This window comes from Macaca nemestrina, chromosome 14, assembly GCF_043159975.1.
Source record: "Macaca nemestrina isolate mMacNem1 chromosome 14, mMacNem.hap1, whole genome shotgun sequence".
Taxonomy (NCBI): domain Eukaryota; kingdom Metazoa; phylum Chordata; class Mammalia; order Primates; family Cercopithecidae; genus Macaca; species Macaca nemestrina.
The window spans coordinates 82,869,904-82,888,181 of NC_092138.1; the positions used below are offsets into that span (position 1 = coordinate 82,869,904).

The 18,278-nt window shown below is 46.1% G+C and overlaps 1 protein-coding gene and 1 pseudogene across 7 annotated transcripts in view; both read right to left on the reverse strand.

The window, feature by feature from the left end:
* LOC105481077 (sushi domain containing 1) overlaps nt 1-6,357 on the reverse strand; it is a 138,925-nt gene extending 132,568 nt beyond the window's left edge. For 5 of the 7 annotated variants that reach the window (XM_071078161.1, XM_071078163.1, XM_071078164.1 and 2 more), the window contains exon 1: nt 6,192-6,309. In XM_071078161.1, the coding sequence (XP_070934262.1) occupies nt 6,192-6,294 (103 nt within the window). In that variant the 5' untranslated portion in view covers nt 6,295-6,309. Of the gene's footprint in view, nt 1-6,191 lie in introns of all 7 variants that reach the window. The other 2 variants (XM_071078159.1, XM_071078158.1) reach the window with 1 other exon arrangement.
* LOC105481079 (large ribosomal subunit protein eL29 pseudogene) lies at nt 3,121-5,844 on the reverse strand (annotated as a pseudogene).
* Nucleotides 6,358-18,278: the final 11,921 nt, after the last annotated feature.

Here is an 18,278-nt window from a genome sequence, read left to right on the forward strand (position 1 = left end):
TTAACCCCTACCGGTTCTTTTCACACCTGTCTCACACCTGACTCATTCTCCAGAAGGGTGTACCTTTTTTTTTTTTTTTTTTGAGATGGAGTTTCAGAGTTTCACTCTTGTTGCCCAGGCTGGAGTACAATAGCACGATCTCGGCTCACTGCAACCTCCACCTCCCGGGTTCAAGCTATTCACCTGTCTCAGCCTCCTGAGTAGCTGGGATTACAGGCATGTGCCACCACGCCCAGTTAATTTTTGCATTTTTAGTAGAGATGGGGTTTCTCCATGTTGGTCAGGTTGGTCTCAAACTCCTGACCTCAGGTGATCCACCCGCCCCGGTATCCCAAAGTGCTGGGATTACAGGCGTGAGCCACCATGTCCGGCCGGGTGTACCCTTTTTTTGTTTTGTTTGTTTGTTTGTTTTTTGAGACGGAGTTTCCCTCTTGTTGCCCAGGCTGGAGTGCAATGGTGAGATGTCAGCTCATCACAATCTCCGCCTCCAGGGTCCAAACAATTCTACTACCTTAGCCTCCCGAGTAGCTGGGATTACAGGCATGCACCACCACGCCTGGCTAATTTTTTTGTATTTTTAGTAGAGACAGGGTTTCTCCATGTTGGTCAGGCTGGTCTTGAACTCCTGACCTCAGGTGATCCACCCACCTCAGCCTTCCAAGGTGCTGGGATTACCGGCGTGAGCTACCACGCCCAGCTGAGTATACCCTTTTTCTTAATCCATGCAATTCATTTTCCCTCTCTCTTCTGCAGAGCTGAGGCCAACAGACCACTTGCGATTTTGAGCTACAGAGACCTAAGAACCCATTTTAGGATTTGACCAGAAGACCAAGAATACACCCAGGACCAAGTCCCTGGAGGTAGAAAATAGGCCATGGTGGGCATCTTCATCAACTCTAATCCTGTGCCCTTTATTTTAAGCAACTTTAAATCACTCCAAAAAATTCCACTCCCTCTATTTCTCTTCTTTCCTCTTCTGGCTCACCCTGAATAGTGAATGTGCTGCTGTGATTCATGAAGACAGAGGGAAGACCAAGCATGAAATGCATGATGAGTGAAGTCAGGTGACCTTTGTAGAGCAAGAACAACTTCCTGACCCCCAGCCAGGCCTGAGCCAACAGGCCCCAGACTCCAGTAACGAATGCCAGAGAAAGGTTAAGAAACAGGACTGACTGGTTCTACGCTTCCTCGCCCATTCCTACACTCTGGACTCCCCCGGGCCCTGCACCCCACCCAGCTGCCAACACCCTCCGGCCGTATCAATTATGTGAAACACACTTTCCTTACACTCAGGTCATCTGACTTCAGCTCTCCTCCCCAAAACATCTTTGATGCCAATTAAGGTCATTCAGCCCATGTTGCCAGTGAGAGACTGAATATACAAATGGAAAATGACCAGATCATATGTGTGTGTGTGTGTGTGTGTGTGTGTGTGTATATATATATATATATATATATAGAGAGAGAGAGAGAGAGAGAGAGAGAGTCTTGCTCTGTCACCTAGGCTGGAGTGCAGTAGCATGATCTCGGCTCACTGCAACCTCTGCCTCCCAGGTTCAAGCAACTCTCCTGTCTCAGCCTCTGGAGTAGCTGGGATTACAAGGGCCCTTGTAATTACCACCATGCCAGGCCGATTTGTTTGTATTTTTAGTAGAGACAGGGTTTCAACACGTTGGCCAGGCTGGTCTCAAACTCCTGACCCCAAGTGATCTGCCCACCTCGGCTTCCCAAAATGTTGGGATTATAGGCATGAGCCACTGCACCCAGCCCATATATTAAAATAGAATTCTAACCCACAGTCTGCAGCAATCATTCCAGGAACTCTGTAGCAATCAGCCCCAAATGGTCAGGCTTTAATCAGTAACGGCCAGTTACCCTAATTTTTGCCCCCAGTTCCAACTTGGGACTAACCAGAAAAGCCAGATATGGCCCTCTCACCAATCACATGGGATGCATGCTGCTAGAAAACTTCTCCAGCTGGGCACACCTGAACCACCACCACCCACCAACCCCCTTCCTTTTCCTACTGTAACAGTTTTCCATCCCCGGCCTATCTTTGAGTCTCTGCCAAATGGAAGTGATGATGGCTGACTCCCTTGTCACAGCAAGCCCTGAATAAATAGCCTTTGCTTATTCTCGTTTGGATGGTATTCATTTATTTGCATACCAGATTCCTAATACAAGCCACTGTCCCTACCCACAAGGAGCTCTTAGTTTAGTAAACAATCACACTGCAATATGGTATAAGTGTACAGCCAAGGCATGGAATATGGTATTACTGGTGCTGTAAGGAGAAGTGGATAGCGCCAATGGACTTTCTAGGAGGAGTGAGGACACCCAGGCTTGCTTTGAAATACGAAGGGCACTCACTAAGTAGCCTGCCATGGGAGAAGGGAAGCACAGTTCTCCAATCTTCTTCCTTGCCCCCCACTTTCAGAAACTAACCTCTCCCACCTATAGCCCAAGTTTAATTTTTGACCTGCTCCGTCCATTAACTATCTCATTTATTTTTGCTTTTTCAATTTTCCCCTCTCTACTAAATAATACCCCTCAGTCTAAAATATGTTTGAGTCTGTTTTGCATTCCCTAAAAATCTTGGACTGACTTGACCAGCCCAACTGAATGTTACCTTCATTTTCCTTCTAATTTCTTTAAAGAGTATCTACTCTGGCTGGGCACGGTGGCTCACACCTGTAATCCCAGCACTTAGGGAGACTGAGGCAGGCAGATCACGAGGTCAGGAGATCGAGACCATCCTGGATAACACGGTGAAACCCCCTCTCTACTGAAAATACAAAAAATTAGCCGGGCGTGGTGGTGGGCGCCTGTAGTCCCAGCTACTCAGGAGGCTGAGGCAGGAGAATCCAGTGAACCTGGGAGGCAGAGGTTGCAGTGACCTGAGATAGCGCCACTGCACTCCAGCCTGGGTGACACAGTGAGACTCCATCTCAAAAAAAAAAAGAGAGTATCTACTCCGAGGCCAGAAGTAGTGACTTATGCCTGTAAATTCCAGCACTTTTTGAGGCTGAGGTGGGCAGATCACTTGAGGTCAGGAGTTCAAGACCAGCCTGGCCAACATGGTAAAACCCTGCCTCTATAAAAATACAAAAATTTGCTGGGCGTGGTGGTGCATATCTGTAATTCCAGCTACTCGGGAAGCTGAGGTAGCAGGATTTCTTGAACCCGGGAGGCAGAGGTTGCAGCAAGTGAGATCACGTCACTGCACTCCATCCAGCCTGGGTGACAGAGCAAGACTCAAGACTCCGTCTCCAAAAAAAAAAAAAAAAGAGTATCTACTCTGTAACCAAGGTCTCTGCCCTCCATCTAGAGCCCTCACATCTAGCTCTCACCCTTTCTTCTCTGCTAGCTCTGGGTCTCCAGTGACCAGATCCATCAAATTCGAAGCCTTTTTCTCAATCTCCACCTCTCAGCTTCCCGTCTCCTAGTTTCCTTGACTAAATGAGCCCAGTCTTTCTCCATTCTACCTGGATGCTGCTTCTTCCTTCTCAACTTGCATCTACCATCTAAACTCCAAGAATCCTCTCCAAGAATCTGTCCTTCATCCTCCCAATCTTGCCAACCTCAAGGTTTCAAGCAACCATCAAGTCTATTGATTTCATCTCTCCAAATCCATAACAGCACCTCAAATTCAGGATGTCCAAAACAACGAATCATCTTTCTTTCCAAATCTTTCTCCTCCCGTAGAAACATATACCAAGTCACCCAGCCCCCAAGCCTTAGTGTCATCTTTCCCCTTCTGTTCCCTTGCACCTTCACATCTGTTATTAAATCCTTCCTTCCAGTCCATTTCCACCTTACTGTCTACATTCACTCCACTTCTGTTGTCATTACAGTGGGCCCAGTCCTCAGAACTTCCAGGCCAGCTATTGCAACAACTTCCTCAATGGGCTCGTCCAAGCCTCCAGTCTTTCCCTACACTGTCCACTATCAGGAAACCTGCCCTTCATAAAACCAGGTTCTCCAAGGTTGAACATGAAGGGAGAATGTCTACATATGGAGAGCAGGCTCAACCAGGAAGCCTTGACTTCTGTTTCCTCAAATTCACCCCAAAACCTTTAGTTACAGTTGACCTTAGGTAGCTACTAGCTGTGTTCAGCCATGTTAGCCTAACAATTCAATGGGACCACAGTGAACAGTTTCCTACCTTAGAGAGATCCTGAAATAGACGCCAAGCATCTGCAAGTCCTATGCGCACTGTCCTGGGAGATAGAGCCAAGGAAGGAATCTTAACCAGGGCACCTAATATTACAAAAATGGCCACTTCAGAAGATCGAGCCATTGTAATACCCACCAGGCATGGTAAAAGTCCCAAGGCAAAGAGAATGGGGGTGGGGGTGGCAGGCAGGAATCTCAACGACAAGACCCCATGTATCTCATCACATGGAAGTTTCCTTCCATTTCAGGATCAGTGTTTGGTTTTAGTAAGGAAGATGGGGGGTTCCTTAGACCCTTTATTCCCCCCCTGCCTCAAGTTTATTTATACAAGTAGCAAAGGAGAACATCAGCCCCATGCAGATAGCAGTCCAAGGAGGACAACCTTTCTATCCTCATGTTGGCAAACAGAGATCTCTACTCTGAAGACTTTGTAGGAGCCTGGGCTCCTTTGGGAGCCTGAGCTGGAACTGAAGCTGGAGCTGCAGCCTGGGCCTTGGTTTGATCCTTGGCCTTGGTCTTTGGCCGGCACAGCCTGAGCCCCTTGGCAATGAGGGCACGAGCACGTTTCCCAAGCTTGGGGCAGGCAATGTAGGCAAGAGCTGACACCCTTTGGAATCTTGGGCTTAACCTCCTTGGGGTTTATGAGGGCAAGGCCTCAGCACGTGTGCTTATGGCCTTGGCATTGTCGCCCTGCATATTCTTTAGGCCCTTCTTGTTGTGCTTCTTGGCAAAGCACATGTTTGTCAGGAACTTGGGGTCCATTCGATTGAGAGATTCGTATCTTTGTGATTGGAGTTTCTTGATGCCATTTCTGTGCCATTTTCGGGACTGGTTGTGTGTGGTGTTGTGCTTGGATTTGGCCATGTCTGCACCTTAACCTGCGGCTCCCGAAGCACCTAGAACTGGCTACACTCACTTTTCATGTCACTCCCTGAAACAGCTTCCAGTGGCTTCCAGGCACAGCTAAGTCCAAAGGCCTAGGTCTGCCAGTCAAGGCACTTTGCCCTCTACCTTTGGTGCCTCTCCTTGCTTCTTTCCCTTCTCCCCCGAGCCAGAATTCTGAGGGAATTCATTCATTCTACACACATTTGTGGAGAGGTGGCAGTGCCTGCTGCTATGAGCTGGGATACCTTTTCCACATTTTCCCATATCCAAATATGACCAATCATTGATGGCCCAGCTCAAGGGTCACCACCGGTTTCCCTTTCCCTGCCCTCACCACCCACACCTTCTCAGAACACTCATGCCATTCTGCCTTGTAGTACAGTTATGTGGATGAATGTCACCTCTCCTGCGTGTCTGAATCCTCTGTGTAATTCCTACTCCGCTCAACATTGCATTTTGCAGAGGAGGAAAAACAACTCCCTCGATCGCTTGGAAATAGAACATTTGCTGGTCTAAATCCTCCAGACAGTGAGCTCCACGAGGGCCCTCGCTGCCCGCCCTCATTGCACACAGGGAAGCTGTTCAAGGGCCATCTGTTGAATGAATGAGTGAATTAATGACTTCATTCCTGTACTCTTCCTTACGCTTCCTTCTCACCATATTTAGCACTTGGCTCTCTAACAAAGTGAAAAAATTAAAAGTGGAAAGAAAATTGCTTCGGGTCACAAATGTGTCAAGCAAAAGCCACCGCAGAGCCGGAAGCGTGACATCGCCGCAGAACGCCCTGGCCTCCCGCCCTCCCCCGGGCGCCGCCCTGCCCGCGTCCGCGCTCGCGCCCAGCCCCCACCCCCGCCTCCTGGGCAGCAGAGGTCCCTGGGGACCCGGCCAGGCCGCCTCAAAACCGGCGTCCCCCGGTGACGCGGGGTCGGGCGGGGGCAGGGAAGCCCGGCGGGGAGCTCCTCGCTTCTCTGAGCTCCTCCTTGCCGATCTCCAACGGCCGGCGCGGGTCCCACCTGCGCCCCACGCCTCGGCACCGCGCCGGCCCGGCCCAGGGGCAGGGAAGCGTCCGTGCGCCCAGAGTCCTCGAGGCCCAGCCGGGGCCGCCCGTGTCCGTCCCCGCCCACACTCACCGTCGGCGCCCGGCGCTCCCGCGGCGCCGCGGGCCAGGCCGAGCAGCAGCAACAGCGGCAGCAGGCGGCGAGGCGGGCCTGCACCCCGGGGCCCCCGGCCCATGCCGCCGCCCGTCCCTCCCGGTGCGCCCGCGGCTCCTCCCGGGGCCCTCGGGGCGCAGAGATAAGGCTGCAGGCGCCGCGGGGAGGGGACCAGCCGGCGGCTTCCGGCTCCGCAGGGGGAAGCGGGGGGCGCTGCGGGGTCCCGGGGAGGCCGCAGGGCGCGGGTCCTTCCTCCTGGCAGGGTCTGGGCGCTGGACACGCCCGTTCCGTGTCGGTCTCTGGCTCCGCGCGTTCACTACTTAGCGCACCTGCTGCGTGCCAGGCCCTCTGGCCGCTCACATTCGCAAAGGGGGACAGACACTCATCGGATAATGACACAGCTGGAGGCAGAGCCCCGGAGAGTGCTGGGGAGGAAGTGTCTCGGGGAATCCAAGCCACTCGGGGGCTCAGGGAGGCACCCCCGGGGAGACGGGTGAGGGGAACAAAGGGCAGAAATCTTCGAGGACGTGAAAGAGAGCTAGATGAGGTGACCGCAGCGCAAGGCCCAGGTGAGAGGTTGGAAGACCCAGGCCCAGGCCACCCAGGGGCGACACACTTGACCAGGTGACACCTGATCACCTGGTGTGAGAGAGAGGAGGATTATGATGGAGGGAGGGACTGGCATCAGTCCCCGCTGCTCCGAGGAGCTTGGGTCCCACTGGGTCGCGCTGGGTCGCGCTGATGCCAGCCCCTCCCTCCATCACAGCCGTATTCCACCCCCAGGGAGGGAGTAAACCAAGACCCAAAGATGAGAAGGACGTTGGGGAGGAATCTAAGCGAGAGTTTGTTGTAGAAATGGGGAATGGGGACCTAGAGTGGGAGCAGAGGGTTGGAGACAGGCGTTGAGCTGCCGAGGGAAGTTAGCCCTCCTAACCCAAGTGAAGGAGGTCGCTGGGAAGCTGTCACAGTTTTAAGCAGGGAATGACTTCATCATTGACACATATCTGGCTGTTCCATGGCATTAGGATTGAGGTTGGGATTGGGATGTGGAAGGCAGAGTCCAGCCCGGAGCTGCTGCAGGAATCAGGCAATAGAAGACATGTCCTGGCCCGGGGCGGTGGCTCACACCTGTAATCCCAACACTTTGGGAGGTCGAGGCGGGTGGATCACTTGAAGTCAGGAGCTCGAGACCAGCCTGGCCAACTTGGTGAAACCCTGTCTCTACTGAAAACAAAAAAAAAGAAAAGAAAAAAAATTAGGTGAGCGTGGTGGCAGGCACCTGTAATCCCAGCTGCTGGGGAAGCTGAGGTGGGAGAATCACTTGAACCCAGGAGGCAGAGGTTGAAATGAGCCGAGCTCGCACCACTGCACTCCAGACTGGGCGACAGAGTGAGACTCTAGATAGATAGATAGATAGATAGATAGATAGATAGATAGATAGATCGATCGATCGATCGATCCTACAGCTGGGCATTGACAAATGAGTGTGAAGACGTCAGTGTGTAAGAGTGGAATCCACTGGGTTTTGTGACTAATGAGAGAGGAGGAAATAAATAAGATCCGGTTTGAAGGCTTTGAGCTTGTGATGTCTGTGGGAGAGCATCCGAGAGCAGGCACCCCACTACTTCCCCCCATATCCTCACTTGCTTACTCTCTGCCATGAGCCTGCCCTAAATCTAACCACTTTCAAACACACCCATACAAGGGCTAGAGTGGTGGAGTCATAGTAGTTAAAAATCAACTTCAAGCTGGGTGAAGTGTGGCGTGCCTGTAGTCCCAGCTACTAAAGAGGCTGAAGGGCAGGAGAATTGCTTGAGCCCAGGAATTCAAGGCCCATGTGGGCAATAGAGTGAGACCCTCCTCTGTTAAAACAAACAAACAAACAAAAACAACAAAGAAAAAAACTCATCTTCCTAGGCTCTGTTTTCCTCTTGAGGAGACAGGGGTTGGTTCTGTTGCCCAGGCTGGAGTGCACAGCTCACCACAGCCTCAACCTCCTGGGCTCAGGCAGTCCTCCAGCCTCAACCTCCCCAGTAGCTGGGACTACAGGGGTGCAGCATCATGCCCAGCTCATTTAAAGAAAATTTTTTTTTTTTTTGTAGTGACAGGATCTGGCTATGTTACCCATGCTGGTCTCCAACTCCTTGGCTCAAGCAATCCTCCCACTTGGGTCTCCCAAAGTGCTGGGATTACAGGAGTGAGCCACTGCGTCCGGCCTCACAAGCGCTTTTCTTAGCAGGCTTTCTTGAAAATTATTTTTGATCAACAAAGACAGGCGCCTGTTTGGGGAGCAGTTGATGGTGTGGTGTGTCTCTATTATTTAGACACATTTTTTAAGTTCAGCTCTCCGTAAACTTGGAACTTAGAAATCATGTGATTGTTTCAACAAATACACCATTCACTTAAGATTTTTAACCAACCTATACCACTTCATCCCCACTGTAGCCCCTTGCAAAATAAATAAATTTAAATATATATGTATACACATACATTTTTTATTGATAATGTCAGGAAAAATTGTCCAAAACTTGGAAATGGGCAAAAGAGATTACTGGGTATCCTTTCAGTGGGGCGCTGGGTGCACCTTCGCTGGACTTCCTGTTGACTAGGCTATTTTGCAGCACTAGAGGGCTAGAAATTAACTTGCAGAAAACTGATGATAATGCAAAAGATTTATGTCCATAGCAGTGAAAATGAATATTTTCCAGGAGAAATATAAGTGATCAGTCCTTTCTGCCAGAAAATAAATAAGTTAAACCCACTAATTTCATTTTGTCCTATATGATATTAACTAGTTAACCAGTTTGGCACCTATTAGCAAATTCATGTCATCATTCCTGATGTCAGATTTTCCTTTGAACCTTAACATCTTACTAATTTTCCTTTGAGGTCAACAACTTACTGAGTCCTCCATTAATCAATTACTTGAATAGAATCTTATATAGGTTTTCATCTTATAGTTGCCTAAGTCATGTTTTCAATTTTTTGAAAATTACATTTCAGTATAATCCATCTTACTCTATATTCCACATTAGATTGTATGACTTTCATCTTTTCATTGGCTGATTTTTACGTATCAAATACATATTTTTGGTTTAAAAAATACTTCTTACTCAATGGTGAGTTCATTGGATCACATAATGAAAAATTATCTCCTCATCCAACAGTATTTGTCACAAGAATTAAAACAGAATATTTTAACCATTGTTAAATTTGGAGGAACAGTGGGATTATTGCTGACAAAGTATTTGACTTAAGAAAAATGTTCTTTTAAGAGAGCATGGTTAATATACCAGCATTTTCTTAAAAAGAGCTCGAAAGAAGCTTTCTTCTTCTCCTTCCTCCTCTCCTCCATTTCCTCCTCATTCTTCTTCTTTCTTTAATACAGGAGGATCTCACTCTGTCACCCAGGGTGGAGTGCAGTGGTGCAATCATGGCTCACTGCAGCCTTGACCTCCCAAGCTCAAGCGATCCCTCCACCTCAGCCTCCCAAGTAGCTGGGACTACAAGCACATGCCATTATGCCCATCTAATTAAAAAAAAAAAATGCAGAGACAGGGTCTTGCTGTGTTGCCCAGGCTAGTCTTGAACTATTGGCCTCAAGGGATCCTCCTGCTTCAGCGTCCCGAAGTTCTGGGATTGCTGTTGTGAGCCACCATGCCTGGCTAGGACTTAGTGTTTAGTGGGTATCAACTTTCAGTTTTGCAAGATGAAAAACGTTCTGTGGATGGATAGTGGTGATGATTGCACAACAATGTGAATGGATCTAACACTGAACTGTACACTTAAAAATTTTTGTTTGTCGTTTATTTTTGAGACAGAGTCTCACTCTTGTTGCGCAGGCTGGAGTCCAATGGCACGATCTCGGCTCACTGCAACCTCTGCGTTCCGAGTTCAAGCGATTCTCCCGCCTTAGCCTCCCAAGTAGCTGGGATTACAAGCACGTGCCACCACACCTGGCTAATTTTGTACTTTTAGTAGAGATGGGGTTTCACCATGTTGGTCAGGCTGTTCTTGAACTCCTGACCTCAAATGATCCACCAGCCTTGGCCCCCCAAAGTGCTGGGATTACAGGCGTGAGCCACCACGCCCGGCCTTAAAAATGTTTAAAATTGGCTGGGCACAGTGGCTCACACATGTAATCCCAGCACTTTGGGAGGCCGAGGCGGGTGGATCACAAGGTCAGGAGATTGAGACCATCCTGGCTAACCCGGTGAAACCCTATCTCTACTAAAAATATAAAAAATTAGCTAGGCGTGGTGGCAGGCACCTGTACTCCCATCTACTTGGGAGGCTGAGGCAGGAGAATGGCGAGAACCCGGGAGGCAGAGGTTGTAGTGAGCCAAGATTGCATCACTGCACTCCAACCTGGGCAACAGGATGAGACTCCGTCTCAAAAAAAAAAAAAAAAAAAAAAAAAGTTTAAAATTGTTTTTAAAAATTCAATGACAAAAAATATACATGCCAATTTTTATTTTTATTTTATCAGATAGGCAAATATTAAGGACTTTCCAAATTAATTTTGGTTCTGGCAGATCTATATGGGATCAGGTTTACAGGAAAGACACCTTGGAAAGCCCCATTTTCCCAATATTCCTGAGACATAAGTGAATGGGATTTCGGGAGAACTCTGAGAGGACTCTGGGGAGCCACGGGTATGGGGAGGCAGAGGGCGGGCAAATAGAAAAATTTCATTCTGAACACCGGTTCAGTATCTCTAGGGAGATTTCCCCCCAAGCTGCTCTTCTCAGTGTTGGATTCCAGTGTGAAGAGGTTTGGGGTCTGTCCAGTAGGTTCCCATCTGGCTACAAGGCCAGAAGGAGAAGCAAGGAGGGAGATTGGATACTAAATATCCTGGGACACTCCTGGAAAAAAATCCATTCTTGCTTACCACACTCCTGACCATAAATGATATACAGAGACTGCTTTGGGACAGCTCCTGGCAGGCTTGCAAATTGTATTTTTGTTTTTAATTTAATTTATTTATTTAGAGACAGAGTCTTGCTCTGTCGCCCAGGCTGGAATGCAGTGGCGCGATCATAGCTCACTGCAACTTTCAACTTCTGGGCAAAAGCAATCCTCCCGCTGCAGCCTCCCGTAAATTGTAAATATATTGTTTATTTGTGGGTATTTTAGGAATGGCTTGAATATCTAATTGTAATGAGTTTAATATACTCTGGGGTTGCACTTACTGCTTGAAGTTTGCATTAACAGAAATAATTTAAATATTTGAAGCCTTTGAATTATATTGGCTGAAAACTCGTGTGGTGTGTTTGAAACAAAGTAACAGTCCCTCTGTAACAGTCTGCTCCACCCCGACCATGTCTAACCCTGGCTGACTCAACATCTGTGAAAACCCCAAGGCCACCTTCAAAAAAGCCACATTGCCCCTCCCAGAATGGAGTAATCATCTCAAGCAGATTTGTAAAGCCTGATAACAGGGACCTGTCCCTCCGGAGAAATGCCCCTGCTGATGAAGTCTCTAACTCAAACAAAGGCAGACTTCTCATTTTTTGAAGCTTAATGACTCTCAGATACTTTGTTGCTATTGGAGAAACAGTAGGATTAGGCTGCCTTCTCCAGCATACCTCTCCCTCCCCCAACACACACACACATACATCAAACACCCCACCTGGAGTTAGTGTGTAGACCTTAGGCAGCAAGTGCACTATTGTCTGCTGCACGTGGCTGTGCTACAACCAGTGGTGTGTACTTTACCCAAAACACCAGTATTCTCAGAAAAGCAAAACAAGCATGGGTGGAAAGGGACAGCTCAGCTTAGTGGACAAGTAAGTCCTGGACTCCCTATTTTTATAACAGCGCCCTCTCTCCTCACTGTAATGGACTCAAGAGACCCTGTGATTCCCCCAGCAGAAGCTGGGGCAGCAGCAAGATTTGTATTTGGACTTGGATTTGGGAGGAAACTTCAGACACTGCAACAGACAAGTTCAAGGAACAGCAGGCTTAGTATTCACCTATCCTCCCCCGACCTCAGGTGGTGGAGACAACACCAAGTGAGATGGGCTCTGTCACCCAGTCTCTCTGTCTCTGACACACACACACACACACACACACACACACACACACACACACAGCATCACCTGCCTCACTTGCAAAAGCCTCAGCTGTTGGTGTTTTTATTCCACAAACCCTGAAAGGAAGCCTGCTGACAGCCCATTTCTGGACCAAGGATCAGCCACACACAGCCCTAAGGAGAAGCAGGCCAGGCAGCCGGGGCAAATCAGCAATTAGCAGCACAGTCGCTGAGGAAACCACAACAGCTGTGAGGGTGGATGGTTCCAGACCTTCACTGATAGACCAGCTCACAGTGAAGACCCGTATCACCGGCTTGGGCAAATAGTGCAATCTTCAAAACAGAAATACTTTACTCAATTATTTTGCAATGGACTTAACTACAAGCTTTATTTGTTTCTTTGCTCACCACTGTTGTTTTTTGTTTTTTGTTTTTTTTTTAATGTCCTATGTCTTCCTCTTTCCCCACTTCTCCTCCTCCTTCATCTTCTTTGGTGACATCTTTGAGTATCTGTTTCAGAAAGTATTCCCGGGTGATAAACTTTGAATCTTTGCAAATCCAAATACATATTGATTTTGCCCTCATAAGCTTTTTTTTTTTTTTTTTTTTTTTTTTTTGAGGCAGGATCTTGCTCTGTTGCCTAGGCTGGAGTGCAGTGGCCCAATCTTGTCTCACTGCAACCCCGGTCTCCCGGGTTCAAGCAATTCTTGTGCCTCAACCTCCCAAGCAGCTGGGATTATAGACATGCACCATCACACCCAGCTAATTTTTGTGTTTTTAGTAGAGCCAGGGTTTCACCATGTTGCCCAGGCTGGTCTCAAACTCCTGACCTCAAGTGATCTGCCTGCCTCAGCCTCCCAAAATGTTGGAATTACAGGCATGAGCCACCGCGCCCGACCCTATAATTATTATACATTAATTATACATTCACTGAGTATAGAATTCTGGATTCAAAATAATTAGGTGATCGGTTAATGTGGTCTAGAATTCTGGATTCAAAACAATTAGGTGATCAGTTAATGTGGTCTAGAATTCTGGATTCAGATGGAGGGTTGCAGATGGAGGGATTCAGATGGATTCAGATGGAGGGTTGCAGGACAGTTCCATGCTACTGTGGTTATCAACCCCTTACAGGTGACATGTCATTCTCCTATCATATCTACCAAGCTTTGGGGGATTTTCTCTTTATCCTGGGAATTCAGAAATTTCTTTTTTGTTTACTATACTTTAAGTTCTAGGGTACATGTGCACCATGTGCAGGTTTGTTACATATGTATACATGTGCCACGTTGGTGTGCTGCACCCATTAACTCGTCATTACATTAGGTATATCTCCTAATGCTATCCCTCTCCCCTCCCCCTTCCCCACAATAGGCCCCGGTGTGTGATATTCCCCTTCCTGTGTCCAAGTGATCTCATTGTTCAATTCCCACCTCTGAGTGAGAACATGCAGTGTTTGCTTTTCTGTTCTTGATTTCATGAGGATATAATGTTTCATTATTCTTGCCCAGCACTCACTGGGCCCTTTCAATTTGTAGAATTAAGGCTTTCTACAGGCAAGACATTTTTTTCTATTAATTATTTGATTATTTCATTCCCTCAATTATTTCTATTTATCCCTTCTGGAATGTATGGGAATTTTTTTTTTTTTTTAAATAGAGGTAGAGTCTCACTTTGTTGCCCAGGCTGGCTTCAAACTCCTAACTTCAAGCCATCCTCCCTCCTTGGCCTTCCAAATGCTGGGATTACAGATGTGAGCCACCATGCCTGGCTGGGAATTTTTTAAAACTTGCCTGTAGCCTCCATGGCTGTTAGTATTTTTCTTTGACTCTTTACTTTCTTTGCCTTCATTTACTGAATGTGGGAGATTGCCATAACTCAATTTAGTGAAATTTGTGTTCATGAATTTGATCCTTATCCATGCCATTCTGTTCTTCAATTCATCTATAGAAATATTTTTATATCAGCAATCATGCTTTTAATTTCTAAGAACTCTGCTTCTTTGTATAGAATGGCTTTTTTTTTGTAGTTGTAATGACTTCTGTTTTATCAGGAAGTTGTTCATTTACTTGTTGAGTTTTATGACTCTTCTGCTGGTTTTCCTCAAGTGTTTCATGATTCTTGACTGTTCTTATTTCTACACGAGGGTCTCCTCTGTTACAAATTAACAGTTTGTGAGAAAATCAGGTGGTGATATGGTTTGGCTCTGTGTCCCCACCCAAATCTCATCTGCAATTGTAATCCCCCGGTGTCCAGGAGGGAAGTGATTGGATTATGGTTGCAGTTTCCCCTATGTTTTTCTCATGATAATGAGTGAGTTCTTCTGAGATCTGAGGGTTTTATGAGGGTTTCTTCCCTCTTTGCTTCCTCTTCTCTTGCCTGCCACCTTGTAAGATGTGCCTGCTTCCCCTTCTGCCATAATTGTAGGTTTCCTGAGGTCTCCCCAGCTATGCAGAACTGTGAATCAATTAAACCTCTTTCCTATATAAATTATCCAGTCTCAGGTATTTCTTTATAGCAGTATGAAAATGGGGCCGGGTGCGGTGGCTCACACCTGTAATCCCAGCACTTTGGGAGGCTGAGGTGGGCAGATCACTAGCTCAGAATTTCGAGACCAGCATGTCCAACGTGGTGAAACCCAGTCTCTACTAAAAATACAAAAATTAGCTGGGTGTGGTGGCACCACCTGTAATCCCAGCTACTTGGGAGGCTGAGGGAGGAAAATTGCTTCAACTTCAGAAGTGGAGGTTGCAGTGAGCTGAGATTGAGCCACTGCACTCCAACCTGGGCAACAGAGTGAGACTCCATCTCAAAAAAAAAAAAGAAAAAGAAAAAAAGAAAGAAAAGAAAAAGAAAATGGACTAATACAGGTGGGTAAAAAAAAAAAAAAATGGAATCGATAGTCTGACTGTATTTCTTCAGGTGAGAATCTCTGCCTTCTTAGGAGTAAATGGAGATTTGGTCACAGTGGTTCTAGCTCCAGTGGTGGTGCAAAGCAGGAGGTAGGAGTGGGGAGGTAAAGAGAGTGCATTTGAGACCTCTTTCTTGGTTGCCATACTTTCTCTGACTCCAGTGCCTTCTCTGGGAGCCCCCTTTGTATCACTATTCTCATCTTATTTGGTAAGCAATAAGCTTCATTTAAAGTTATCACTTAGACCGGGCGTGGTGGCTCATGCCTGTAATCCCAGCACTTTGGGAGGGATCAGTTGAGGTCAGGAGTTCAAGACGAGCCTGGCCAACATGGTGAAACCCCATCTCTACTAAAAATACAAAAAATTTGCTGGGCTTGGTGGCAGGCACCTGTAATCCCACCTACTCAGGAGGCTGAGGCAAGAGAATCACTTGAACCCAGGAGGTGGAGGTTGCAGTGAGCAGAGATTGGGCCACTGTACTCCAGCCTGGGTAACAAGAGCAAAACTCCATCTCAAAATAAATAAACAAAATATAAATAAAATAATATATATATACACATAAAGTTATCACTTGTGGAAAAAATTCATAACTAGCCACTTCTAAAACAGAAAATAGGTGAAGACATTTGTAGCTCATGAATAAATTATCAGCTCACTATCCTACTGGTTCCTTTTCCCTGTCTCTGCTGTCTCTGAACCTGAGATAATTCTGGAGTTCTAATGGGAAAATGTACTATTTTGGAGATGCTCTCTTTCTGCTTTCATGAGATTGTGGGTGCCTCAGCTCTGTTGTGTTTTTGTCAGTCACATCTGCTTTAGGTATTCAGCAGATATCCTCCGTTTTGCTGCTCTCATAATACCATGCCTGGATTTCCAGTACTGCTTTCAAGTGATTCTGCTCCCACCTCCAGCTTCCATTAAAAAAAAAAAAAAAAATTGAGATGTAACTTTCATGCAGTGAAATACACAAATATTAAGTATACAGCTCATAAATTTGTACTTATATACACACCAAATATCCACTACCCAGGCCAAGAAACAGAGCATTACAAGCTTCCTGGAAGCTCCCTCATGTATTTTATCAGTCAGTCCCCCATAAGTAATCAATGTTCCAACCTGTATAATCACCATAGGTTAGTTTTGCCTGCTTTCGAATTTTATGTAAAGTAAATCATATTTACTGTTTGCTCTTTTTGCTTGTGACTTTTTATACTCATCATTGTATCTGTGAGAGTTACATCCATGTCATTATGAGTAGAAGTTCATTTTCTTCATTTCTGTGTAATAGTCCAATGCTAACATGTATATGCAACAATTTACTTACCCATTCCATTGTGGATGGACATTTGGGCTATTGTCCACTTTTAGCTCCAAATAAAACTGCTATGAAACTTCTTGTATTAATACATGTTTTGTGGGGTATGTATAGTATTATTCTGCTGGGCAAATACCCAGGTTCACAGGATTTATAGATGGTCAGCTTTAGGAGTATTGCCAAACAGTTTTCCAAAGCAGCTGCTGTTCACACTTCCATGACTGATGCAGAGAGTTCCAGCAGCTCCATGTCCTTGCCAACATTTGGTTTTGTCAGTCATTTTAATTTTAGCAACTTTGATGGGTGTACAGGGGCCTCTTAATGTGGTTTTATTTTCATTTCTTTGTTGATCAATAATATTAAACACATTTTCTTTTCTTTTTATTTTTTGTTTTTTGAGACAGAGTTTCGCTCTTGTTGCCCAGGCTGGAGTGCAATGGCACAATCTCGGCTTACTGCAACTTCTGCCTCCTGTTTTCAAGCGATTCTCCTGCCTCAGCTTCCCGAGTAGCTGGGATTACAGGCATGCACCACCATGCCTGCCTAATTTTGTATTTTTAGTAGAGATGCGGTTTCTCCATGTTGGTCAGGCTGGTCTCGAACTCCTGACCTCAGGTGATCTGCCCACCTTGGCCTCCCAAAGTGCTGGGATTACAGGCGTGAGCCACTGCTCCCAGCCATTAAACAATCCTCTTTTGAGACATGCTATCACATATTTTGTCCATTTTGTAAAATTGGGTTATCTGTCTTTTTCTCATTGATCTATTGGAGTTTGTTTATATTCCGGATTTAAGTCACTTGTCAGACATATGTATTCCAAATTTCTTCTCCAAGCATGTGACTTGCGTTTTCACTCTCTTAACGATGTCATGTGATGAATAAACTTAACCTTAAAGAAGATCATTTATCATAGTTTTCTTCTATGGTTAGTGCTTTTGTGTTCTGTTTAAGAAATTTTTGCCTATTTGGAGATCATGAAGTTATTCTGTTTTCTTCTAGAGTAAACTTGTAGAACTTCTTGATTATTTTACTTTTCATACTTAGCTCTAAAATTCATCTGGAATTAATTTTTATGTATAGTGTGAAGTTCATTTTTCCTCATGTGGATATCCAATTGTTACAGCATCATTTATTGAAAATATCCCTCTCCCTGCCCCCCAAGAATTGCAGAGGAGCCTTCATTATGAATCAGGAGATTGGGTATATGTGGAGTCTGCTGCTAGACTTTATTCAATTCCATTGACAAATGTGTCTATCCTTGCTTTAATACCACTGTCTTAAGTACCGTTGCTTTATTGTAATTCATACCTGGTAGTGAAAAGCTTCTGGTTTCATTTTTCCTCAATATTGCCTTGGTTACATTTTTAGCATTTTCCATTTTTACATTATATATATAAAATATAGGCTGAGGCATGGTAAGCACTTGAACCTGGGAAGTGGAGGTTTCAGTGAGCTGAGATTGCACCACTACACTCCAGCCTGGGCCGCAGAGTGGGACTCCATCTCAAAAAAAAAAAAAAAAGATCTCCAGCATGGCGCACAATACCCTTTATAATCAGGTCTCTGCTCATGTCTCCATATACATTTCTACTTCCAAAGTCCCCTATATGTCACATTTAGCACTTACTACGTGTATTAAACTGTCACTTACTTGTCTGTCTTTCCCATTAACTTGTAAGTTTTGCAAGGACCTGGAGTGTACCATATTCACCAGCTATCATTGCATCTGGGCAAAATTCCTGGTACCTAGTAAGTGTTCTACATATTTGGGGAAGGAAGGAAAAATTGGAATTGATCACTGTCAG